At 36.7% G+C, this 27,092-nt stretch overlaps 1 protein-coding gene across 11 annotated transcripts in view; it reads left to right on the forward strand.

The window, feature by feature from the left end:
- Positions 1-27,092, forward strand: part of LOC135220720 (uncharacterized) — a 153,783-nt gene that overhangs the window by 116,389 nt on the left and 10,302 nt on the right. For 3 of the 11 annotated variants that reach the window (XM_064258139.1, XM_064258146.1, XM_064258144.1), the window contains 10 exons: positions 5,421-5,552; positions 6,204-6,386; positions 7,132-7,272; positions 7,703-7,894; positions 13,245-13,382; positions 16,024-16,125; positions 17,504-17,692; positions 18,006-18,137; positions 18,329-18,511; positions 20,340-20,486. In XM_064258139.1, the coding sequence (XP_064114209.1) occupies positions 5,421-5,552; positions 6,204-6,386; positions 7,132-7,272; positions 7,703-7,894; positions 13,245-13,382; positions 16,024-16,125; positions 17,504-17,692; positions 18,006-18,137; positions 18,329-18,511; positions 20,340-20,486 (1,539 nt within the window). Of the gene's footprint in view, positions 1-5,420; positions 5,553-6,203; positions 6,387-7,131; positions 7,273-7,702; positions 7,895-13,244; positions 13,383-16,023; positions 16,126-17,503; positions 17,693-18,005; positions 18,138-18,328; positions 18,512-19,945; positions 20,090-20,339; positions 20,487-20,847; positions 20,992-21,441; positions 21,583-22,205; positions 22,347-27,092 lie in introns of all 11 variants that reach the window. The other 8 variants (XM_064258145.1, XM_064258148.1, XM_064258147.1 and 5 more) reach the window with 6 other exon arrangements.

Genomic DNA, 27,092 nt, shown 5'->3' on the forward strand with positions numbered 1-27,092 from the left:
GATGAGGAAAGAGGAAGAAGAAGCTGATGAGGCTGAGGAGAGGAAGAATGTAAGAAGCTGATGAGATGAGGAAGAAGGAAGGAAGAAGAAGCTGAAATGAAGCTTCCCTCAATGTAGATTTACAACAAATATTTTGTTGTACCGTTAATCACAGGTGAGGAACAACAAACACAAAAGCCTATCAAACAATGAAACCAAAATAATAACATCCAAAAACTAATTATTAACCATAACTCCACAATAATAGCCATAAGAAGAAAGCGAATTAATATTTCCCAACTGAAGTATTGCAAATAGAAGAAGATGAAGAGGAAGAAGGCAAGATGAACTGATTGAAGGAATGAGGAAGAAAAAAAAAACAAGAGCTGATTAGGAATGAGGAAGAGGAAGAAAGAAGGCTGAATGAATGATGGAAGAAGGAGGAAGGAAGAAGAAGCTGATGAAGATGAGAATGACGGAAGCTGAAGAAGGAATATGAAGAAGGAAGCTGATGGAGGAAGACGGAACAGGAAGAAGGGAACTGATGAGGATTGAGGAAGAGGAAGAATGAAGAAGCTGATGAGAATTGATGAAGGAATGAAGAAGGAAATGAAGAGGAACCTGATGGAAGGATGAAGGAAAGATGAAGAATGAAGGAAGCTGAATGAAGGATGAGGAAGGAAGGGAAGGAAAGAAGAAGCTGATGAAGATAGGAAGAAGAAGAGGAAGAGGAATGAGGAAAGAAGAAGCTGATGAAGGATGATGGAAAAGAATAAGAAGCTGAATGAGGAATGAGGGAAGAAGGAAGATGAAGAATCTTATGAAGACTATCGAGGAAGAGAAGAAGGAAGAAGCTGATGAAGATGGAGGAAAAGAAGATGAATAGGTGAAAGGAATTGAAGAATCTGATGAAGAATTACGGAAGCAGGAAGATGGAAGAAATGACGCAGGAATGAAGAAGCTGTGAAGGAATGATGAAATGAGGATAGAAGAAGAAGCGGATTGAGATAGCGAATAAGAAGATGAAGAGAGAGGAAGAAGAAGCTGATGATGATGAGGATGGTAAAGCGGAAGAGGAAGAAGAAGAAGCTGATAAGACGAGGAAGAGAAGATGAAGAGGAAGATGAAGAAGAGCTGTGAAGATGAGGAAGAAGAAGCTGACGAGAAGAGGAATAAAGAGCTGATGAAGAATAGGAAGAGGAAGAGGAAGAAGAAGCTGATGAAGATGAGGAAGATGAAGGGGAAGAGGAAGAGGAAGAAGAAGCTGATGAAGATGAGAAAAGATGAAGAGGAAAAGAAGCTGATGAAGAATGAGGAAAGATAAGAGGAAGAGGAAGAGGAGAAGGAAGCTGATGAATGATGATGAAGAGAGAGGAACAGAGAAGAAGTGGATGAAGATGAGGAAATGAAGATGAGAGGAAAGAGGAAGAAGAATCCTGATGAATATGATGAAGATGAAGAGACGAGGAAGAAGAAGCTGATGAATGATGATAGATTAAGATGAAGATGACTATGGAAGAAGAATCTATGAAGATGTGCAGGACTAGATGAAGGAAGAGAAGAAGAAGCTGATGAAGATGAGGAAGATGAAGAGGAAGAGGAAGAAGAAGCTGATGAAGATGAGGAAGATGAAGAGGAAGAGGAAGAGGAAGAAGAAGCTGATGAAGATGAGGAAGATGAAGAGGAAGAGGAAGAAGAAGCTGATGAAGGATAGAAGATGAAAGAGGGAGAATGAAAAGGAAGAGAAGTGATTGAAGATGAGGAAGATGAAGAGGAAGAGGATAGAAGCGATGAAGATGAGAAGATGAGAGAAGAGAAGAGGAAGAAGAAGCTGATGAAGATGAGGAAGATGAAGAGGAAGAGGAAGAGGAAGAAGAAGCTGATGAAGATGAGGAAGATGAAGAGGAAGAGGAAGAAGAAGCTGATGAAGATGAGGAAGATGAAGAGGAAGAAGAAGAGGAAGAAGAAGCTGATGAAGATGAGGAAGATGAAGAGGAAGAGGAAGAAGAAGCTGATTGAGATGAGGAATATGAATGATGAAGAATAGAGGAAGAAGAGCTGATGAAGATGAGGAACGATGAAGAGGAAAGAAAAGCTGATGAAGTGAGGAAGAAGAAGAATGAGTGAGGAGAAGAATGAAGAAGCTGATAGATGAGGAAGAAGAAGCTTGATGAGATTAGGTAAGATGAAGAGGAAGAGGAAGAAGAAGCTGATGAAGATGAGGAAGAAGAAGATGAAGAGGAGGAGGAAGAAGCTGATGAAGATGAGGAAGATGAAGAGGAAGAGGAAGAAGCTGATGAAGATGAGGAAGAGGAGAGGAAGAGGAAGAAGAAGGAAGCTGATGAAGATGGAAGAGGAAATGAAGAAGGCAGAGAATGATGAGAAGCTGATAAGATGAGGAAGATGAGAGGAAGGGAAGTAATAAGAAAAGAAGCTCATGAAGATGAGGAAGATGAAGAGATGAAGAAGAGGAAGATGAGGAAGCTGATGAAGAATGATGGAAGAAGAACGGATGATAGAAGGAGGAAGAAGAAGCTGATGGAGGATGAGGAGAGGAAGAAGGAAGGAAGATGGAAGAAGCTGTGAAGCAGGAGGAAGAGGAAGAAGTTGATGAGGATGAGGAAGAGTAAGAATCAGCTGAAGAAGCTTGATGGGAGGATGAGGAAGAAGGAAGGAAGGAATAAGAAGCTGCTGAGTAAGTAGGAGAATGAAGATGAGAAGAGGAAGAGGAAGAATTGAAGATGCTTGGATTAGCAGAAGAAGAAGTGATGGAAGGATGAAAGGAAGAGGAAGAGGAAGAAGAAGAGATGATGAAGATGAGGAAGATGAAGGAAGAAGAAGCTGATGAGATGAGGAAGATGAAGAAGAGAGGAAAGAAGAAGCTGAGTGAAGATGAGGAGAAGAAGATGAAGAGGAAGAGGAAGAAGAAGCTGATGAGGATGAGGAAGAGGAAGAGGAAGAAGATGAAGAAGCTGATGAAGAAGAGGAAGAGGAAGAAGTTGATGAGGATGAGGAAGAGGAAGAAGAAGCTGAAGAAGCTGATGAGGATGAGGAAGAGGAAGAAGAAGCTGAAGAAGCTGATGAGGGATGAAGAAGAGAGAGGAAGAAGGAAGCTGAGAGAAGACAAGAGAAGAAGGCATGAGAAAAGAAGGAAGAGTTGAAGAGGCTGATGAGGAAGAGGAGGAGGAAGACGAAGAAGAGGCTGATGAGGAAGAGGAGGAGGAAGACGAAGAAGAGGCTGATGAGGAAGAGGAAGAAGTTGATGAGGATGAGGAAGAGGAAGAGGAAGAAGCTGATGAGGATGAGGAAGACGAGGATGTAAGCTGAAGAAGAAGACGAAGAGGAAGAGGAAGCTGCACCAACCGAAGAAGAAGAAGAAGAAGAAGGAGAAGCAGAAGCTAGTAAGGGATGGTTCCTGAGGAATGCTCCGACCTCCTCGTTTATATCCCGCCATCCGCATTTTTCTTTCCTCAGCATTTTCGTTTTGCCCAACAACAGAGACCTTCTTCATTTTTTCCGAACAGACTCTGAACACTTCACCTGACGCCCTGAGAGAGAGAGAGAGAGAGAAACAGTCAATGCAAAATGATCGTCATATACGTTTTTAGAGGATAGAGACACATTAAGATTGAGATGAAAGATCATTGAGGCAGATCTCTTTGACTGACGTTCTCGTCATCACCTTGAGTCAGTATTTTTTGAACTGTTTCTTAAAGTCACTTTACATTAAGAAATGTTGTAAATGATCACTGTTACTTATTGGCGGTTTTCAAAACATCACCTGCACTTAGGAGTCTGTAAAGATATTAACGAAAATTAACTAGTAATTGAAGTCTCTTTGGAAACCGAAAATAAACATCAACCTTACCAGTCATCAATTGTAGCCAGTAGTGTTGTATCTTTATTCCTCTTGTGGCAAAAATCATATCTAACTTGTCACCATACAGAACGAATACTTAACGTTGTTTTATGTTCAGTGTTCATTCAATTTACCTTTAAGCCCCAAAGACATTGGAAACAATTTTTAACTTCTCCACTTTGTTGCTTTGTGCATTTGCTGCTGTGTGGTTGCTGTAGACGCATGATTTTATATTTTTCATTTGCTTTGGTTTGTTTAAGCGACGTTAGTTGGTGCCTGCGATGAAGTTATGAAGCCCTCTAGTTAGAATTCCAATTTAACAGCATGTCGTCTGAGTTCGTAGTGACTGTTCAGTTTGTCAATGATGTTTTTGGCACTAATAAAAAAAATCGTCTGAAGGTGCATCACTGAAGCTTTGGCTTCAGGTTCGGTCATCTCTCAGGCGACGAGTAAGCACGGAAAGCTAGAGCTATTTCTTTGGTATTCTTGTTCGTGATTTACCCTTAGCACTATTGTCATATTTTTTCTTAAAATATTTTAAGTTCCATATGAATCATTTTCATAGGCTTCCGTTTGCCTGTAAATTTCGTTTTATCTTTAGTTTTTATATTATGTTTTTTTTGCTTATTTTAGTTTTTTTAAGTTTTTTTATATTTGTGTTTTGGTTTTGGCTAGGAAACGTTTCTGCTTTTGCACATATTATAGTGTAGTTGTTATGAACTACTATGATGAAAACGAGAGACAACTCCGGGTCCCAGAAATATTCCAGCCATCTCATTTAAGTTCCGCACAAAACTAGAGGGAGATGTGGTAAGTTCTGTCGGATGTAGATTTTCTACAGGCTGTTATTTAGCAGATGGAAAGGGGTGATGAACTTGATTATTCTAAACGGAGATTAAATAGTGTAATAGTATTATCTTTTAAAGTTAGTCTTATTTTCAGTGAGTTCGAATCTCGATACTCTACTGGTATTGAAATAAAATTTTGCCTTTATCAAAATTATTTTTGTTAAACGTTACACATCAGCTTAGTAGTTGTTCAGAAATTATGAATATTTTTGTACCCGTCTAGAAAGGAATAAACTAATTCTAGATTTAGTCAACGAAAGTAATGCTTCTGATGACAACTATTAGCATTACACGTATTGCATCTTGAAGCCAGGTATATGTCAGATTCCATAACTGTAACTGTAACATGAGAAGCACTTCATGAGATGCAGCATGACATCACAAAATAATAAATTTGCAATGTTCTTTGCAATTTTTATATCAGCATTACCAATGAGATCTTTAAACTTGCCACTTTTAGGTAAAAATATGGAGGTAAATTAACAAGTTAATTTCTCTTGTATAGTTGAAAAAATGTTAAAATCCTCATGAAATAGTAATTTACTCAAAGCCATGACTCATAAACAAACTTGACAGAATTTCCTCCAGTACAGTAAATTATACAAGACCGTTAACTTGATACTGAATGAAGAAAGCTAAGCATCTATGAGGTATGAGAGGGGGGAGGGGGGTTGTGAAATGACAGGTGAGATAGATGTTATGGAACCTATCTGACCTTTATTACACGTAAACAGGTGAAATCCAGGACGAGGAAGAGGTTCTGGAATGGCTGATTGAACAGCGCCATGAGGACACCATTGAAAATATCAACCGGCAGATGCTCTACACCCTCATCGATACACAAGATTACCTTGCTGTGTACTTCTGTGAGTTTTATTAAGTACTTTAGCTTTACATTTCTTTAATTTTGAGTGGTTCTTTGAATGGTATTTGCTTCTTCGAGTTTTACGTCATTCGTAGGTTTTATGTGCTGTCAGTTTCCTGCCATTTCTTATAATAACACAGAATTCTAATTTAACTTGCAGATTACATTCAAGGATATGAGTGAATATTGTGAGAGTCATATGCAAGAATTACATTATCATTATTATTAATTTATTCAGAAGATGAACCCTGTTCACATGGAAGAAGCCCACAAGGGTCATTGACTTGAAATTCAAACTTCCAAAGAATATGATGTTTATTTGCAAGAAGTAACACAAGGTAATAGGAAATAGAGGAAGAAGAGATCAGTTATTAGAAAAGGAAAAATAATGTAGTCAATTAAAAAATAGAGAGATAAAAGTATCAGTAAAACACAGAGAATTGTTTTAGAGTAGTAGTGCATAATGCGTTGCACCGTCGCTTAAACTTCTAAGGTTCCAATTGAGGAACTGCCAGATTTTCTGATTGTTATCATTAGATTATTATAGTTAATGTACTATTCTAGATCTTTATTAGTATTGTGATTCATTTAATGTTATTATTACCTGCTAAAATGATCATTCACTCTTGCGTTGTTCGTCGCTGCACGACAGTCAACGAGGAGAACGACGAGTGCCCCAAAGTCCTACGAGTTCTGGAGAAGATCGACGACGAAGCGGCCGAGTATGGCATCCAACTGGTCAAGATGAACGACAGGCTCATGGCCAAGAAGTACGGATTCCGAAACCCCCCAGGTCTCGTCTACTTCAGGAAAGCCAAGCACATCAAGTACGAAGGTAAGAGTTCGAGAGGGAAGAGGAGAAGAGAGAGCGCGTGGCTTTCCTTGAAAGGTATTATGTCCGGGAGTTGTTCTTCATTTGCTGATGAAGGACAGGGAGATAAATGAAATAGAGTTTGGAGAGTACGTGGTGTGATTTGTATACTTGAGGAAGTTCACTCTTTTTCTATTTGTTACTGTCCTCCTTTAACTCTCCGTTCAACTTCTTATCTTCTTGATTTATAGATGGAGGAGAGGGATAAAAATGAAATAGAGTTTGAAGAGCAGTGGAGTGATTTGTAATTTGTTTTGTACACATAAAGAAATTCACTGTGTTCTTGCTATTGCCTTCCTCTAACTCTCTGTTCAACTTCTTTTCTTCTTCTTCTTCTTCTTCTTTCTTCTTCTTCTTCTTCTTCTTCCTGTTCACTAGACTGGGAGTTGGGAAATATAAGCAAATTGGACAGCTACAGTGCTACTATGGTTATGGAAGGTCTTGTATGTTGACAAAAACCTTGAGCACTCTGTGGGAGCTTATGCCATTTCGTATATAAAAGAACTTTTAACTTGATTGAAGGTATAAGTGTGAAATGAAAGGCTTAAACAAAATTTTAACTCCCGAATAAAATGCAAAACAAGAAGAAAGAAACGCGTTATCTAAATAAAATCCAAGAACATTTTTACCGTAAACGATTTATAATTTTTTTCACATTATAAATTTTTAATGAAATTAAACATTACTAAAAAGTCTCTTCGAAACACAGGTGATCTTTACGATGACGAGGACATCCTGGACTGGCTGACTGCCCCTGAGAACATGGAACTGAATGACGCCATCGAAAAGGTCAACCGGAAGATGTTTGAGAGAATACGCCAGACCACTGATTATCTCGCCGTCTTCTTCTGTAAGTTGATAAATGAATGGATGGTCTTCATCTTCTGTAAATTAATGGATGGATGGCCTTCATGTCTGTTAGATGATGAATGGATGGATGGCCTACATCTTACATAAGTTTTTGGATGGATGGTTCAGTGAGAAAGATATAGGTCGTTCTAATTCGTAATCAGTGTTGCGAACGTTACCTTACAGTGAAAGTTTCAGTAACATATATATATACTAGTATTATGAAGATGCTTGCATTGTGCCCAGATGGCAGGAGTATGTTTATGGCCTGATCTATTAGCAAGAGCCGGTGCTGGCAAGCATTGTGCTAGAAAAATGCCAAACAACAAGAGTACCTATATGACCTGTGTCTTCTTAGATTACTATACATTAAATGTTTACCAAAATCAAGGTTATCATTATACACTATCATGTTTATGTGTTGTCATCAGATTCCGAAGAAGGCTGTAAGCAGTGTCAGAAAGTCCTGGCGGAACTTGAGAATATCGACGACGAAGCCGACGCCAACGGCATTGACTTCGTCAAAATCGATGACAACAAGTTGGCCAAGGAATTAGGAGTCTACGCTCTTCCGGCCATTGTGTTCTTCCGCGTAGGAGCTGAAGAACCCATCATCTACGCAGGTTAGTTGGTCCTTCAGTTCTAAGGGAGACTCTTCCCTCATTGGGATGAATAGTTCAAAAAAGATATTACTTTTGTTTTTACCAGTAGTGTTGTAGGGTTAACCAAGTTTACGAGGAGACGATTCTGTGCTTCTGATACGGTTAAGAAAAGCATTTCCGTGAAACTTCAGTTTAACTGAGGTCAAAGTTTGAGCGTGAAAAGCTTTATCTTAAACCTCTTGTGATATAAAGTGGAATCATGTTCCTCTCTTAAAAATAATTTTTCTTTACCAATGAATAATTTATTGTTGTTAATTTTCAAATTAGAGCATTATCTCTTTGATTTTTAAGTGGATATTAGCGTTAAAATGTTTGTAACATCTAAAATTATGCTTCTGGACCCTACAAATATATCACATTAAATCATCCGAAATTCACAGACAAAGAGATTCCTTATCTCTGATATTTAATACATCTATTGCCTGAGAACTTTAGGAACATAATCATGGGTCATGCAATTTCAGCAAAAATTAGATTTTGCAAGTTGAAAGTACGCAAATAGAAAAAATATTAATTCGTATAAAGGCTAATTTGAAAGGGAATTCCAGTTATAAAACATTTTTTGCCTCTGAGGTTTTGTAGTTTTTATAGACCACAGCAATCAGTCTCCTCATATAGATAAAGTTATTGACATTTGGCTGAAATGTATACCTATCCATTTTTCAGTACTCAGTCACTTGTTAGAATTCTATAGATGTTACGTTCATTATCTAATCAAGAGGTTATTAATCTTTCTGTAGTATTTAGTTATATGACTGAGCATTTTAAGGCTTAGAAAAATGACTGATAGGCTAAACGGGCCTTGAGCACCGTAAATTGCATGATTGCATTTAGGAATGAAATTTTTGTAATCGCTACAGAAAATATGAATTAATCAAAAGCATTCGTCCTACAATGCCTTTTAATTAATTCAGTATTCAAGGCTTAACCATTCTTTCTAGATTTTTATTCTTAGTATAGTTTAGTATCTGATCCTTTTACATCTATGTGATAATGAGGACTGCCTTCTCTTCTCTCCATTTTTTATGGGTTTCCATGGACGCTAAACTCCCGCTCTCTCTCTACGCAGGCGGTAGGTCACACTCAAACGTCACCCAAAATAATAATATTACTGTTGTCCTTTCAGTGGTTGTTCTCCCCTGTAGTATGAAACACGTTCTTGCATTCAGCCCTTTCTTGACTCTTGGGTGACACTTGTATCGCCTTTACGGAATGCAGAGATTTGTCATTCATGTCGGTTCATTCCTTTGTGAATCGTTTGTTATGTAACACAGGCAGATGTCACTGTCCAAGTCCTAACACACTTTTTGGTTAAATGGCGTAGACGGCGAGTACTCGAGAAATTGCTGAGTAACTCTGCAATAAGTTTAAAATATAGAGAAGCAAAATTTTAGTATAAGTATAAGGAAAACAAGATAGAATTTGTGGCATCTTTTAGGACTCGATTGCTCGTATAACAAGCTACATTTGCTTTGTGTTTGCAATAATATTGTAATTTCTTATACTGAGGATACTTAGGATAATGAAAATGATAAATTTCCATTCCCTGGACAGGTAAGCTTTCTATTGGCTTACAATAGATGTTTTGAAGACATTGGTGAAACTACATATATATTTATCTATCTAATTTTCGTTTGTATCATTTCTATACAATATATAAGTACCGTACAGACATAAATAATGTACAGACCTACAAAATGTCTTTTCTTGAATGAACGTGTTGCCATCCATTCATACAACTCTTTTTTTATGGTTTTGCTTCCGCTGTAGGATATTGACATTTGGTTGCATCCATAAGTTTCATATCGGTTGTTGTTGTTATTGTTGTTTATTCACCGATTTATTTTATTGGTTACTTCAATGATATCTGTGTACTTTTGCAACCTCTTTGCCAGTGTTTTAATTTTAGAAGTGTTTCATCATTTAATATTTTCAGTCTACTTCAAATGTCTTAATGCACGAATCATAGACTAAACATGATACCAGTCAAGATAATTAACATATGAGTACTATGGCACTATTAATAGTTTTCAATGTGGCTGTTACCAATTTCAAACAGACCAATGGTACTAAATCACTAATTAATATCTTGTAACGTCAGACTCTAATTACAGACCTTTGCCCCTTTTGTAACAAGTTCTTGCTATTAAGTTCACTGATTCGTAAGTACAGGTAACATTATGCAAACCTCAGCGTAAGTTCCATCACGAATGACCCACCATTGGAACGATGCTCATCATCGCTTAGGTTAGGTTGACCTCCAGTCAGGTAAGGGCTTTTTATCACTAAGTGGCTCATATTGTTACTGTACACAAATTCAAATGAAAGCATTTCAATATTCAAGAAAACATGTAGGGGTCAGGCACTCCAATAGAGCTACGTTTCTCTTCTGTTTATACTATTTCAGCTCAATATTTTTTCATCTTTTGCTGGTGCCTCATTGACAATTATTATAATTGACTGCTTCACCTAGAGGTGACTTTGAGGTTACTAAAGAAGGAATACCTTTTTATCTCGGTGCAACAAAGTCAGCATCGCCCATCTGAAATTTAACTCGTATGACTTGTATATTACTTTACCATTTTACTTGATTAAGCATTTTAAGACTTAGAAAAATTAAGGCTAGCCAAAACGGGCCTTGAGCACCGCAGATTGCATGATTATGTTTAAGAATGAAATTTTGTAATTGCTACAACATTTTAATTAATCAAAAGCATTCGCCCTCCAGTGCCTTTTAGTCAATTCACTGTTCAAGGCTTAACCATTCTCTCTACATTGTGATAGTTCAGCATCTGACCCATTTACATCTATGTGATATGTTAATGAGGACTACCTTCTCTTCTTTTCATTTCTTATGGGTTTCCATGGACGCTAAACTCCCGCTCTCTCTCTACACAGGCGGTAGGTCGCACTCAAGCGTAACCTAAAATAATATTACTCTGGTTCTTTCAGTGGTTTTTCTCCCCTGTAGTATTAAACACGTTCTTGCATTCAGCCCTTTCTTGACTCTTGGGTGATACTTGTATCGCCTTTACGGAATGGAAAGACTTATCATTCATTTCGATTCGTTCTTTTATGAATCGTATGATACGTAATGTACAGGCAGGTGTCATTGTCAAAGTCTCAACACGCGTGTTGCTTAAATGGCGTAGACAACAAGTACTCGAGAAACTGCTGAGTAACTCTGCAATAAGTGTAAAATTTGCAGAAGAAAAACTTGAAGGTTTTGTGGCACAAGCAAAGACTAAGGATTTCTGTTAACTTTTGTGACTTTGTTGCACGTATAACGGAGTTACATTTTCTTTATATTTAGAATAATATGGTATTATACTCAGGATACTTAGAACTATGAAAATGATAGATTTCCATTTCCTGGACAGGTAACCCTTCTGCTGACTTGCGATCGATGTTTTCAAGACATTGCTGAAATATTTCTCTATCTAATTTTCGTTTGAATCATTTCAAACAATATATAAATTATTATATAGATATGAATATTGTACCTACAGACCCGCATGGTGTCTTTTCTTGATTGTTCGTGCTCTTGACATTTCATGTACAGAGTTGCTACCCTGTCAGACAACTCTTTCCCATGTTTTGCTTCCACTGCATGTAGGTTTTTGGCATTGGGCTACATCCGTAAGTTGCGTATCGGTTGTTGTTGTTATTGTTGTTTATTCATGGATTTATTTCATTGTTTACTTCACTCATATCTGTGTACTTTTGCACCCTCTCTGCCCGTGTTTTGATTTTAGAAGTGGTTCATCATTCAATATTTTCAGTCTACTTCAAATGTCTTAACGCACGAATCACAGACTAACCATAATACCAGTCAAGATAATTAACACATGAATACTATGGCACTATTAATAGTTTTCAATGTGGATGTTACCAATTTCATTCAAACCAATGGTACTAAATCACTAATTAATATCTTGTAACGTCAGACTCTAATTACAGACCTTTGCCCCTTTTGTAACAAGTTCTTGCTATTAAGTTCACTGATTCGTAAGTACAGGTAACATTATGCAAACCTCAGCGTAAGTTCCATCGCAAATGACTTATCATCACTTAGGTTAGGTAAACCTCCAGTCAGGTAAGGGCTTTTTATCACTAAGTGGCTCATATTGTTACTGTACACAAATTCAAATGAAAGCATTTCAATATTCAAGAAAACTCGTCCTTTTTTTCATCCTTTTGCTGGTGCTTCAGTGACATATTACAGAATAGTAATTATTATAACTGACTGCCTCATCTAGAGAAGACTTTGAGGTTAATAAAGAAGGAATATCTGTTTATCTCAGTGCAACAAAATCAGCATCGCTCATCTGAAATTTAACCTTTGTGACTTGTAAATTACTTCCTATTACATTTTTCTTCATAAGGATTTAACAGCAAAGTAGCTAGAAACGATAAGCTTTTTTTCATTAGGCAGGCTGCTGAATGATGAACAAAACGAGAGGTAAATCTTTGTCCATCACAGATGTTCACATTACTTCCTTTAGCTATAAGGCTTCGGGCAAGTTCTGTTTCTGAATGGAAAAAGTCTTTATACTTATTTAAATTAATCCTGGTTTACTGAAGACTGGCTTTTTTGCTGATGGATTTCGTTCCTTCTTGATTTGCTTAGCTTTTGCTAATCGCTTTTACTCACCTACCTTTCAGAACACTGAGCGTCTCCTTAAAATGTACCTTAGACCCTTTGACGTAGAGCAGTGAAAATTCAAGTAATGGGGAGGTCCTTAATTTATAAATTACGTTCCATATGATTATCGTATTTATGAATGGTGATATTTGGTTTCACGTTTGCCACGTGAATGAATGAAATGCTTTCATCGCCTTTATTTTTTCTATCAGGATTATTGAATACCTTATGGTTGAGTAATTGTTTCCAAACCCATTAAGAGAGCCATCAGACAAAAGTAAGGGTTTGTTGCTCACCACTAGGTCAGCTGATAGCACATCAGAGTATCTAAAACTTGGTAATGAAATTAATTAATTATCAGCAAATCATATAATTTTCCGATTGCCGTAGGTCAATCATCTGTCAGCAATTTCATGCCCATCAAATTATGGTATTAGATAATCTCTGTCATTTTGGACACCAGAAAATGTTCATTTTCACAAAACATGGAAGATCCCAGTCACACTGAGGCAGATTGCACAGATTCCCTTGAGGTTAATCCAGAACTTTGCTGATCCTAATGAGCCCGTCGTTGGCAAACCCTCTCTTAGAATCTGTCGCCATCGAGGTATTATAAATTCTCCTTCATTAATCTTCATTTTCTCCTCCACCTTCCTTACATCGTAGGAGACATGAAGAACGAAGAGAACCTCCTGTCGTGGCTGCTGACGGAGAAGGATCCTACAGCTGACTTCATTGAGGACATGGAAGGCGACGCCCTTCTGAGGGTCATCAAGGACTCCGATGCCATCGCTGTTTACTTCTGTAAGTCTTTCAATAGAGAATTCATTTTTCTTTCCGTATATCACCAGTCTCATGCCTCCTCATTATCTCTTATGGGGGTCAGAGATACGAAATTAATGAGAGTTTTCAAGGAAATGAAAATCTTGATATTTTCTTTCGTTTTTTCATTTTTTCGCTTAACCAGGCGTCATACCACTTTTATTGCTACTGCAAATATGTGTACTGAACACTGTATGTATGTGTAAATGCTTTTAGGTCTTCCGATCGTTAATTTTTATAATTATTGCTGTACTATTCATCAGTAAAATGTTTTATTTACAAAAGCGACTTTTGTCATCTCAAGAGATTAAAAAATGAAAAACAAGATTGAACCTACACTTGATCTCTAGTTCCTCTCGCTAAACCTGCGCTTTTCCAAGCACTTGTTAAACATGAAACTTCATCCGTTTTTTAGAAAACGCAAAGTGTTATATATATGATAATTGACCTGTTCAAGGAGGGAGTGCTAGATGTTGTGAGATTGAAATTAAAAGTGAAGTGAATGCAGTACTGGGTAGTGCAAAGATTGAGAGTGTTGAATTCAGCCAGGATGGTAGAACAAATACAAGTATGCTATATCCAATGATTATATTGATAACACTCAGTGTTACAGGGGAAGAATTTTTAATGATAAAAAATGGAAAATAATAAGCGGGAGAGATACATTTTTTTCAACTTAATGATATGTTCCCTGTTGGGTATGGAGAAGGAGAAAGGATGGTTGTGCTTGGTGATTTAAAAGCAAAGTAGGTAGAAGATAAGCAGATGGCACACTTGGGAGTTACTGAGTCTTTGGGGTAAAAGTGAAAAGGAGTCCTATGGAACCATGCCTCGCACAACCATTGAGGACAGTAAGCATCTGTTTAGACCACCAGAGACTCGCCTAATGACTGCTCCTGCAAGCTTATCATAGGTAAAAAATTGCCCATAGTATTTTAAGATGTTTTGGTCATGCAGAGAGAATGGAGGTCATTTTCTGTTGAAAAAGTATAGCATAGAAGAGTTTGAACTCGGAAGGAAATGAATACCCAAAAGGTGTTGGACAAAAGGAGTGGAAGAGATAAAGGTTGGAAGGGGGAGTGTCTAAGAGGGAGGCAAAAGGCACAGTGAGTACAGGGGAAATTAGTGTGCTGCTGATAAGTGCTCTTTATGGACGATGAAGCGGCTAATGTTACTGAAATTTTCTGCATACTGGGTTTGTGGTTAGTTCTTCAATTAATGTCCGAAAGTAATATAAAGATTTTTATGCTTAATTCAGTTTTTACCTTAATATTCTATAAAAAGTTTAGCATCCTTTGTATAATTAAGGTTCTTTCCCATTTGCTGGGGTGAACTATCTCAGTAACTGAATCCGGGAATTATTATTTATGTCAGCAAGGTGAAGGAAGTTGGCTAGAACTGAACTGCCTTCTGAGTTCTTTTACCCACTTCCTAAATTATATATTATTTATTATGTGCAATGTTATGACAATCAGTAACAGTGTAAAGAACTTTCAAATATGTACATTATATTGTAAATAACGCACTTGAAGAAATGAAGAAAACTGTGATATACACCTACGTTTGTTTGGCAGCCTACAACCCAAAACATGCTCTTTATTTTTATTTATGTTAGGTTTTTCATGCTCAGATAAATCCATCTTTGTCCTTGTTGGAAGATGTATCACTTAACCATTGATTCTTCCTTTACGAGCTCCTTTAAATGGTTCCATTTCACTTTATTTTGAAACGGGGATCCTGAATGGGAGAGTAGTGTTTATAGCCTGAAAGTACATGTCCAATCAGGTTTTCCGTGTCGTAGGTAAGTTAGTAGAATTTAGGTTAACTTTTCTTGAATATATTAAATCGTTGGGTTCTTTGTAAAAATGACAGCAATTAGTAACCCATTAGTAATACATAACTATGAATTCAAGATACATATGTTTTTAAACATAACTATGAATTTCAAATACACATATGTTTTTTATAGCCACAATGACCTCTTTAACTTCCCTGCACTTCCTGAATACGCCTGTACTAAAAGCCTATATCCGATGAAATATGTAGTGACAAGTCTGTCCAGAAAAATACAATTGAGTCAAGAAGTTAGAGGCCATTTTGACTAGGAGTATTATATATATATATATATATATATATATATAGATATATATATATATATATATATATATAATATATATGTGTGTGTGTGTGTGTGTGTGTGTGTGTGTGTGTGTTTACTTTGAATGGAAAATGTTTCCTTCTGTTTTTATTGTTTAGCATAAGTGCAGACTGCAGTGCAGTGATTACAGTCAGTTTTCATACCCATATTTTGTAGACACCTACCATCATTCTGAACTGCAAGGTATTTTGACTTCTCTAGGTAATTTTAGGTAAACTATGGTTAATGGCTTATTACCTTTTTCAAATATCAACAGTTACGACCTAAACATTGCTGCATAGCCTCCTTTTGGCTTCTTACGACTATAGGTTCCTACATAACTAATGACAAGAAATTATAGATGAATGTGTTATATTATTCTTGGTTCTCTTTTCCATCTATTATATGTATTGTAGACTAGCTGCAGTGCTTTCTATAGTTAGTCAAGTACAGAGTATGTAGTAATTCCTCTACTGCCTCCTGAAGGGGACTTAGCCTCTTGTGGATGCGACCAAACACCAATGGAACCTGAGAAGAAAAAGAAGAAAAAGAAGAAGTCCAAGGACGATGCACCACCGGAGGAAACAAGTGAACCTCTTTTTCGATCTATACTATTTATTTCCACTTAGAAGCTGTTGATGCTCGCTGAACCTTTCCTGTATCATTTGCTCTGTAACTCCCATGTATAAGACAAAGATCGTATTACATACACTAATACACACAACATTGTGTTTTAGTAATATCTCATTTTTATTTTGTCATTATGTCCAGGTCTGCTTTATTTTACAGATTGAATGAATACCTCATATCCACGGTTCTGTTTTTATTTGTCCAATCTAGCTTCAATGAATTATACACAGCACGACTTCACGCAACAATAAAAAGCCTCTGAATGCTTTGTCCCCTATCTACAATGTCAAAAGGATAACCCATTACTTCCAAGTGACGAGAACTTAGATTTATAAAGATAAACTGATGTTATTTTCTCAGATGAACTTCACTGGGTTGTGCTACAGATCTAAGTTCTCAGTTTTTGCTACGGACTATGTTGCTCAAGGACCAGCATCTATTACTAATGACTAAATGATAGTATTTACCTCTATAAAGCTTTTGTAGGGTCATGTTATCCTCTTTGTAGCGAAACAGTTCAGATTTTTCCCATTGCATCTGTTGTAGTTAAAAAAACATTTTGCATCTGTAGTTTTTAACACCTAGAGGTAATAAGTGTCAGGAATGCAGTAGAATTCTTACAGTATAGCATAACGGCATGGCATGCACCTACAGCGAAGTGAATATTGTGTTTGTGATTATTACAATATAAGATAATATAATGTTTTAGTGCAAGTCTTTTGTGTATAGCTCATCATTTGTTCATTGTTCCATCGTTAGCAATATCGTGACGTTTCACTGTTAGTGTTTGACGCTCTGGTCTTATCTTTCCTATGTGTATTAATGTCAGCAATCACATTGCTCCAGCATGGTTGTTTTCAGTGTCAGTGAAGCGCTTGAACAGTACAAAAAGTGCACAGTCTCTCTCTCTCTTTTGCTGAAGGTTTCACAATTTCCATTTTACTTCTAAGGGTCTCTATGTGACAGCATACTTATTTTACTAACTACAAGAGGATTTCAGCTACAGGATCAATATAGTGCGCACTTCAATTTGCTACAGTTGTATGGACTAACAGGCTCGACCCACTGAGATAGGTAGTGACACTGAAATGTTCTAGATTCCAGACTTAGGCCTCTCCATCTTTAGTCATGGATTTCAACTTGAACATTGAGAATCATTCATACTGTACATAATCTCCACCCATCAGCCCATATCATCAGTTCGTTCCATATGAGGAAAACGGGGCAATTGCAGGAATTAGACTAAAAAGGGGTTTGGTTTTCTCTGCATTTGTTTCAGTCCAAAGCTTTCCCATTTCTTGTGCTTTTGACTAATATCCCTCTCTCTGACTCTCAGATGTGGTTGATTCAAGTTGTGATATCTGCATGCAAGTGTTGGATGAATTAGAAAATATTGATGATGACACTGACAGAATCGGAGTGAAGTTTGTCAAGACCCAGGATACTAAGGTGGCTGAGAGGTATGGTGTGACCTCCCTTCCTGCTCTGCTATACTTTGAGCACCAGGTACCCACGGTGTTTGAAGGTAAGTCATGCCATTCTGATTTGTCCCCTAGCAACATTCACTAGTTATCAGACCAATGACATCTTCAGAGCTAGGCTGTTCTTTCAATGAGTGACAATTTGTTAAGTTACAGATATTTCTATGGAAATTAAGAAATCTGTCATTTTCTTTGGTTCAGTTAAAACTGATGACTGTATAATGTGCTATATTGTACAAATGTTAAAAATATCCTCTTAATAATATATTGAACTGCATTTTATACTATAAGAAGTTCATTTATTTACTCCAAGAATTTGCAAATTATCAAAATATTTGAAAACACTAATGATTTCAGGCGACCTTTTGGCTGAAGAGGATGTATTGCAGTGGTTGGTCCTCCAGAAAACTGAAGATAGAATTGAAACAGTCAACAGGAACATGCTGGAAGTCATGCTTGAAGACACACAATATCTTGCCGTTTTCTTCTGTAAGTAATAGATTTTTGTAAAGCAATTTTGTTTTGTTCATAATATTTAGAATTGCTAAAATTTGCAGTATGTCATAATCCCGAAAGCTTTGTAGAAATGGTGGAGTATCATTTGGTTTTTTTAGATAAGACTTTTGGTGCAAACCTTTGCAAAAAAGTAGTTTATCTAGTAAGTCCTTTATCCTGTGCAGACAAACCCAACTGCCGTGCGTGTGACACCGTCTTAGCAGAGTTGGAGAACATCGATGATGAATGTGATGTGTATGGGATTCACATGGTCAAAATCCAAGATTCCCAGCTGGCCAAGAGATATGGAATCAAGACACTACCTGCCCTCATTTATTTCAGGAATGGAAACCCTCTGATATTTGAAGGTCTGTACGGCCAGGAATTATGTCTAATTGACTGTCATGGGACATTTGGGAGACAGTGAATCCAATTGTTTGACAAGAAACTATATTTATTCCATTTTTCCCATGGGGGAATTTGAGGTATTTTTCACTTTCATATTTTCATATTTGATATTTTCCAAGTACTACAGAGGAGCGATAAGATTGTTCTGTGTTGAAGTGTTGATGTTACCTTAGCTTCAAAATCAACTTCTTAATTTCCGTGAAACGTATGAAAATTTCAAAATATTTCTGATTTCCTAGTCGAAAATACTTTCATTCATTAGTAAATTTAAATGTGTTTCTTAGTTATTTGTATTTGAATTATGCTACAGTATTTAATATTTGATTTTTTTATATATTTAGATAATGATGAAGACCAAGTTTAGAATTTCTGACTGTTTTTTTTTATTTACATCGTCACAACACACCATTGATCTAATCTGTTCATGTCTTTTTCAGGGTAAAAGCTCTATTAAATATCTAATACATATAAAAGTTCGAAACTTGATTATTACTTTATATTTGCAAAGTTTTTGGAAATTATTTTTATTTATTACTATTTCAACTGTTTCAAAGTCTTTGTTTGTTGTATCGTAATAATTCCAATATTAAATTCAGCTCTTTGCCTTTAAATAATATATGAAAGAAAGCTACTCAAATGAGTAATATTGGTCTTGCCTACATATTGCTTTATATATTTTAATTCCTAATTAAATAATACTCATTCTAAATATGAATTAGTTGACTGAAAATTTTTCAGTAAGATGTTGGTGTATCTGTTCTTGTCATTGGAGTGCTTTATCTTCTTTCTCTCTCTCCTTCTTTTTTTTTACATAGCTTAGAGGGTCACAAGAAAAGACTCGCCAGAAAGGACATGGAATTATCCTTGGTACCTGAAGATGAAACTAAGGAGAGATTTAATCTTTATTTTTTTTACCACTAGCATAGCACTAGTTTCAAATTCCCCCTTTTTCCTAACTTACTGATCACATCAGAACCATTTATAGTTCCTGTTGACTGTTTATTCCCTATGTCATAAGACTATGGTACTATATGTAGATTGAATAGCTTGTATTACGTCACATGTGATGTAGAGGCCTCTGGCACACGAGATAGTAACGCCACAACTCAGGTATTCCTTCACCAGAAATACAAAGAAGTACTGCTGTGCCTCTGCTGAATTCACATTGGATAATCATAGGCAAGAAATTGGGCGATACTTCACTTCACATGTTTACATTTCCTATAGTATAATTTAAACACGAAAATTCTATGGAGATTTATTGTTTACTCTGTATGCGAAGGTTTATTACAGAAACAAACTTGACAATGACACTCCATTTATAAAGCCACGTAGAGTTAGGGTCCAGTATCTGTTCTCCTGGCGAAGTCCCCTATAAGTTCCATTTTCTGCAGATGATATTTTACACCCGGATTGTGTCATCGATTGGCTCTTGGATGATGATAATAGAGACCTGGATGGTGAAATAGAAGAAATAAACAGCGTCATGCTCAACGCAATCCTAAAGGATTCCTTGTCCTTGGCAGTAGTGTTTTATAGTAAGCTAGGAATGATGTGGTGGCCCTTTCCCAACCTTCAAATGGAGTTTAAAGCATCTGGTAGTTGTGACGTCGACTTTTCTTTATACCGCCTGTGCTCACCTGCCACTCACCGGTTAACAAAGCTATATTTGAACGTCCCAGTGTCAGAGGTGAAAAAGTTGTCCTCCAAGCCCCCGTGGTCACTGTCTTCACCGTCACTGAACCGCTCACATATTGTGCGTGTCTCATAATCCATTGTTTTCTTCAGATGATCTCGCCCTTGTGATATCGGATGTCGCCGATTGGCTCATTGATGAGGACAATCGCAAACTGGAAGGTGAAATTGAGGAGATCAATTCGAAAATGCTTCTCCAGACTCTTAACATCAAACCATATCTTGCTGTGTTGTTCTCGAGTAAGCTATTTACCTGGATTCACCAAGGCTTTTTAAGATACCATACTGCCTCTCCATAAAGTCAAAGGCCCAGCCTATGAAGTCCTGAGATGTCTTCCCGTTCTCCTCTTTATTTATGGATTTGCCTTTTTTTTATTTTTCTTTTGCATTTTTTATGAAGATGTTTCCCATGCCTTGATCTTTTCACTGACGAGCGTTTATGAGTCGCACAGGTCGCAGTCGTTGAAAGCGCCAGGGCTGCTTACCCTTCCTTGCTCACCGTCCCTTTCCCACTATCATAATATGTATGTATATGCTGGTGTTGCCCCTCTTCTGAATTCTGTGCTGCATCATAGACCTTCCCCTTAAACGTTTTCTCCAGGTGACCTGAGTGTGGAGTCAAGTGTCTACGAATGGCTAATTGACGATGACAATCGTGAATTACAGGGAACCATAGAGGAAGTGAATAGGGCAATGCTCAAACGTTTGGTAGAATATAATCCTTTTGTTGCCGTCGTCTTTATCAGTAAGATAGATGTTGTGTGTCTGATTGCTTTAATCTTCTATTGTTTTCAGTCCAGCACTTACTTAAACTGCGTCGTAGCTTTTTTTAAATATACCAGAAATCTCGGCAGATCATTTTTCTTTTCATTACTTTCAGTTATCCTCTTATTATTATAATATTTGCCCGTCATTAGCATGTTGTTAGATCCAAGCCTCATCCAGATTTTCTTTGCCGTGATCGATAGCAATGTCCTTTACCTCCCCGGACCTTTTATCAGCCTCTTACTTTTCCTTTGTTCATTGCTTGGGGTTCGTTTGCTAACAATCTCTCTAGGGCTTACGGTCAGAGTTCAAAGAGCGTGAGAAAAGGCTAAAGAGATGTTAAGCAAATATCTCCTGATGCAGGCACTGACACTCACATACGACTTTCCGCCCGTGGATGATCAGTCACTCCCATTATTTTCTCATCCAGGTGAAATAAAGAGTGGGAATTTTATCTTGGAATGGTTGAGTGACGATGACAATCGAGAATTAGTAGATGAAATTGAACACGTTAATCCTGCAATGCTGGACCAACTTGTTGCACAGTCAACCTATTTGGCCGCCTTGTTTTGTGAGTACTTTTTGTAGACACGCTGGAATACCTACTTTTTCTTTTTTTCTTTATGCCCAAGCTCATCTCCTGTAAAACAAATAAATATATTCACAAAATACTTAAAAACTTGATAGCTTATGCAGATACTTTTTTTATTATCGTTATGCAGTAAATTTCGTATTATACTATTTACTCTCAGATTTTTTTTTTGTGTGGTTTTGCATGAGCCCTTTCTTTTTTTGTGAGCATGATCTAAAAAGTCGCCTTTTCTCCTGGAATAAACTCAACTCATGATCATCCTCCCCACAGGTTCTCCAAGTGCCTCCTCTACTGACTGCTTGCTTCCGTATCATTTTTTTTTTTTTTTTGATCCGCCATCTTTTTGGCTTTATTTTGTACATTTTTGAATAATGTGGCAGTGTTTTCAGAGAACGAAAAGACCCTAAACTCCGTACCTGAGTGGCTCCTAACCCAATTAACTCGATGTAAACAACCCGTGACACTCTACTTAAACTCCTCACTAAGGGAGGACCCGAACCGCCCCCTCCTACAGGCTGGTGGGAATTATTACCTTGCAGTGGCTGCTGCTGCTACGTTGCAAAGCTTCCACTCACTGGTTACGTTTGTTTTATGTTGTTTAGGAGATATGCAGAACGAGGGTAGTGTGTTGGAATGGCTCACTGATGATGATAACCGAGAATTGGAAGGAGAAATCGAAGCCGTTAATATTAGGATGCTAAATCGTCTCATGGACGAAACACCTTTCATTGCCGTTTTCTTCTGTAAGTAAATGAATATTTGCTGGTATCGTTCCCTCGTTTGAATTGCCTTGCGTTGCCGGAACACAAATAAGTAGTGGTAAAGCACTGATTGTTTCTCTACCTTTGGTACAAATATTCTCTTTAAAAAATACACAGCTTTTCTGAAGTCTGATTATGATATGTCAGATGATTACATCTCATAACTTTACAAGTAGCAGTTCGTTTCTGTAAAGCAGAAGACGAAAAGTATTGAGTTGAACGTGTTCTGTAATATAGGGTTGCCAGTCGACCGGTTTCTGTGTGAATGACTCTGTGTATATACTAGACAAGTTTCACTAAACAAATTTCTTGATATCAAGCAATAGAAACCAGTGCCATTTACATTTTGAGGTGTAGTTTTCTTTCTTTAGTGGTCATACAAATGTGGGACAAGGAGACATTTCAGTACACACAGGTTGGATTATGATGAAGAGACATGTCACTGTAAAGTAAAAAAAAAAAAATAACAATTGACTGCAGATATTATGTACCAACAGATTTTTAAAGGTAAAGAGTGATATATCATCTTGATTAGTACGTTTATTGTGTGGACATTTTCACAAGATCAAGTTTAGATGCTATTTATAGTGTCTGACGTGTTAAAGGACTCCATAAACATGTTTTGAAATTTTGTTGGAGTACTACGGAATAGGTTTATAAACATCTTTTGAAATTTTGCTTGAGAAATACAAAATGAGTCTTTTAAGTATCGTTTGAATTATTGTTGAAGATCAACGTAATGGGTTTTTAAATATCTTTTGAAATTTTGATGGAGAACTGCAAAATGATTTTTTAAAGATCTTTTGAAATTGTGTTGGAGAACTACGAAATGGGTTTTTAAATGTCTTTTGAAATTTTGATGGAGAACTGCAAAAAGGGTTTTTAAATATCTTTTGAAATTGTGTTGGAGAACTAAGAAATGGGTTTTTAAATATCTTTTGAAATTGTGTTGGAGAAGTACGGAATAGGTTTTTCAGCGTCTTTTGAAATTTTGTTGGATAACCACAAAACGGGGTTTTAAATATCTTTTGAAATTTTGATGGAAAGGTACAAAATGGTTTATAAAATAAATATCTTTTGAAATTTTGATGGAGAACTACAAAATTGTTTTTAAATATCTTTTGAAATTTTGATGGAGAACTACAAAATGGGTTTTTAAATATCTTTTGAAATTGTGTTGGAGAACTACGGAATAGATTTTTAAACATCTTTTGAAATTTTGTTAGAGAACTATAGAACAGGTTTTTAAACATTTTTTTTTATTTTGTTGGATAACTATGAAATACGTCTGTCAGTATCTTTTGAAATTCTGTTGGAGAACAATGGAATGGGTTTCAAACCTTTTGAAATTTTATTGGGAACCACAAAATTGGTGTTTAAGTATCTTTTGAAATTGTGTTGGAGAACTTCTAAATGGGTCTTTAAATATCTTTTGAAATTTTGTTGGAGAACTACCTAGTGGATCTTTAAATAGCTCTGGAAATTTTGTTTGAGAACCATGAAATGATTCTTTGTGTAGGTTTCTACTCAGTTATGTCATAACAGTTATCTGTATGTACTTCTCTCTTTCCTTATCTACTTGGGATATTTTCAACCAAAAGTCACACAAATGGCAACAATTATCAAGCCGAATAAAGAAAAAGCTAATCAAAGTTGGTGATAACTATGTGTGTTGAAGAATATTAACACGAACCTAAGATAATCTGTTGGTAACGGTACCTACAATTAAGTTTTTTCATCGTTTTGGATAATTTTGTTAAAACCTCTCACATGTCCCCTGTATCAACAGCCTAATTGTTTCTGGGTCTGCAGTTGCCAGATTTCTCCTTAGGAATGTCATATGGAATGAATTTAGTTACAATTTCACTTTGATCATTGGAGCATTGTTTTGAATGAGTATTTGTATGTTTTTTTTTTAAATATAGGAGTTCTCTCTCTCTCTCTCTCTCTCTCTCTCTCTCTCTCTCTTCAAGAATGTATCCGAAACGAGCAGATATCATTTTATAATTTTATCTAATCATGTTCTGTTTAGTATGCGTATATCCATACGCATATTAATTATAAGAAATTCTCATGAAAATAACTGATTTTGTCATTAGTTAATAATCTATTTCTCCTTTTATATTCATTCAGGTTTGATATGATTAATTAGCACTGTGATCCATTTTTGGTGAACAGTACATGAATATTATTAACACTGAGATTTCGAAGAATTTTACCTTTTCACAATAAATGAACTAGATGGGGAAGCGACTTGTTTATTGAAATGCGAATGTGGTTTGCTGAAACGAATTAGGATTTATTTTAGGGGAGAGCAGAACCAAAACAAGATAATGTTTTAACTTACGCAAGCCAGTTAGGAGAAAGAAAAAGTGTTCCCAATAAGCCTGTAATTCTTGAACAGCGGCATCTTTTCCTTATGATTTCTTTGCTTTTCTTCCTTACCGGATGATGGTAACCCTATAAAAAATTTAACCTACTACTGTCAATACATAATTTCAAATCTCCTTACTCACACCAGCCTGCCGGCACACGGAGATAGAAGTATAGAAGTAGGAATTGTGCCTTCTTGGTCCTAGCAATCACTGGCTATAGATAAAATAGAAAAAAGCTAGAGCATAGACTCAGTATAGTAGATTTAGAAGAAAAAACGAGAAACACCCTCTGTGAGACCAGATGGTTATCACTGGGACAGCCCGTGGCGGATAGTCTAAATTGATCTATACAATTTTGATGGACAACATTTTTTTTTAGGAACTGCAAGTCTATTGCCTGTTCAGTTTTATTTCCATTGATTTAACCTTTAGATGTGTTTGATTAGTTTTCATTTTCCTGAATCCATACTGTAAAAACTTACTCAGCTATCAAGATCCTGCTAACTAATGTTATCTTAAAGTGGACTCACTCAAATCATCTTTGTTTATACATCCTACATTTTTTCCAGTCCTTTATTATTTTAGTCTGCTGTAGATCAATGGTTTAAAATACTTCCCCAGCAATTGCAAATCTTAACAACCTATTTCGTGTTCCTTTGTATCAGCATATAACTGATGCTTGCTTGGCCACTCGTATAGAAAACCTCAGACCATTTAAGGGTTTTGGCGCATGCCAGTTAAAGTGAGCTTACAAATGCTATTGTGTTGTCGCATTTGTGTATTCTCAGCTGTTTGTATCTCGCGTATTCGTCCGTCTGTGTGATTTTCACCACTGAGGTAGTAGTATATTTAAAGCACTGCTGCTTTCCGTCCTGCTTAACGTAGAATAGACATTTTTGATTCGTGAGTATGACAACAATCCTATTTGCATTCCTTTCCAAAATGCCTCATTATGACTGCTTGCTGCTGTGTGTTACTTAGGCCTCTGGGATCTTTCCTATATAGTGACCCCCAAGGTTTAAAAAAAAAAAAAACGGTATCTCTCCACCTTTGCGGCGTGTTGAATACAAGCCCGTTGGAGATTAGTGTAAAAAACGTCAAGAAAAGATTAAATATCTAAAGATAATTACTCCCAAGAAACAATAGTCTAAGATAATGAGCCCCGAAACCCTTTTTGGGTTACTGTTTATGAAAGATCTGCCTCTACAATTTCTGACAATTGGCGAAATTGTCAAGTCAAGACAGATAATCACTCCGTAGATATAGTTTTCTTATTTTTAGTTCTGTACAGGTTGTTGAACCGCTTAACGCTGTATCCTTAACATTTATAACCTTCGTAACAGCGAATTTGACAGCATACCTTTGTGTCTTATCACCGCCATTTTCAAACCGTTATTTTTTAATTAGTTCACGATTAGGCAACAAAAGGCTAAGGATGTCCGTCTCCTCCCGACTCCCATTTTTATTTTTGCAATGGAAATCTTAGTTATAGTTCTGTGCTTTAGACGATCGTTGCCGCTCACACCGCATTTTCGAATGATTTTTCTCTTGCGAACGTTCTGCAAATTCAAGCAGTCACTATTGCGTATTGTTCTGCACATCTGCAACTGGCAAACCACATCATCTCAAAACACGTCATGTTGGGAAAGGCTCAAAATGAACTCTCCAGATCCTGAGAGTCTCTCGATTACTTGCGATTTGCAGCATTATTAGCCCATGGCCTGTTCGAAATGAGGTTTTCACCAGTTGGAATTGTGTGGAACTGTACTGAACATTGATGTCTGTGAAGCCCCTTTGATGTTTAACCAGTATCTCTTTCTTTCTATTGGACCGACTAACGTAAAACCTCTCAACATTCTCTTAGTGTTTTTTTATTACTTTATTGAATTTGTATCAACACCTGTCTAAGTGTTGATTGAAGTGTGCTTTGGATAAGTAGGATTTAACTGCTGTTAACTAATGTAGTTATCGTAGACTGAGAAAGCTGTAGATAATGTATATATAAATGTCTTTATTGTCTCTGATTTGTGTTTAGTAATAAGGATTTTACCTCATATGCAAAGCAAACCGTCACCGTTCTTTACAGATAAACTGCACATCATGCAGCATACTTTGTGACATAAGTTTGTGTATAGCCAATGTGATACTGCACATATGATTACCTTAACAGAGCTCGATTATGCTGCCACACTCAGAACGGGCATTCGCGGATCTGTTCGTCAGTTTTGGCGCCTAAGCTGGCAAAATTAACGATGGTTCACCAATGACTTTTGCCCAGTTCTATGCATGCAAACTCACACCTGCTCCTGTGCTCGTTTCATGGAAATAGATTACGTTTCTATGAAAACGTATG

Source organism: Macrobrachium nipponense, chromosome 2, assembly GCF_015104395.2.
Source record: "Macrobrachium nipponense isolate FS-2020 chromosome 2, ASM1510439v2, whole genome shotgun sequence".
NCBI lineage: Eukaryota > Metazoa > Arthropoda > Malacostraca > Decapoda > Palaemonidae > Macrobrachium > Macrobrachium nipponense.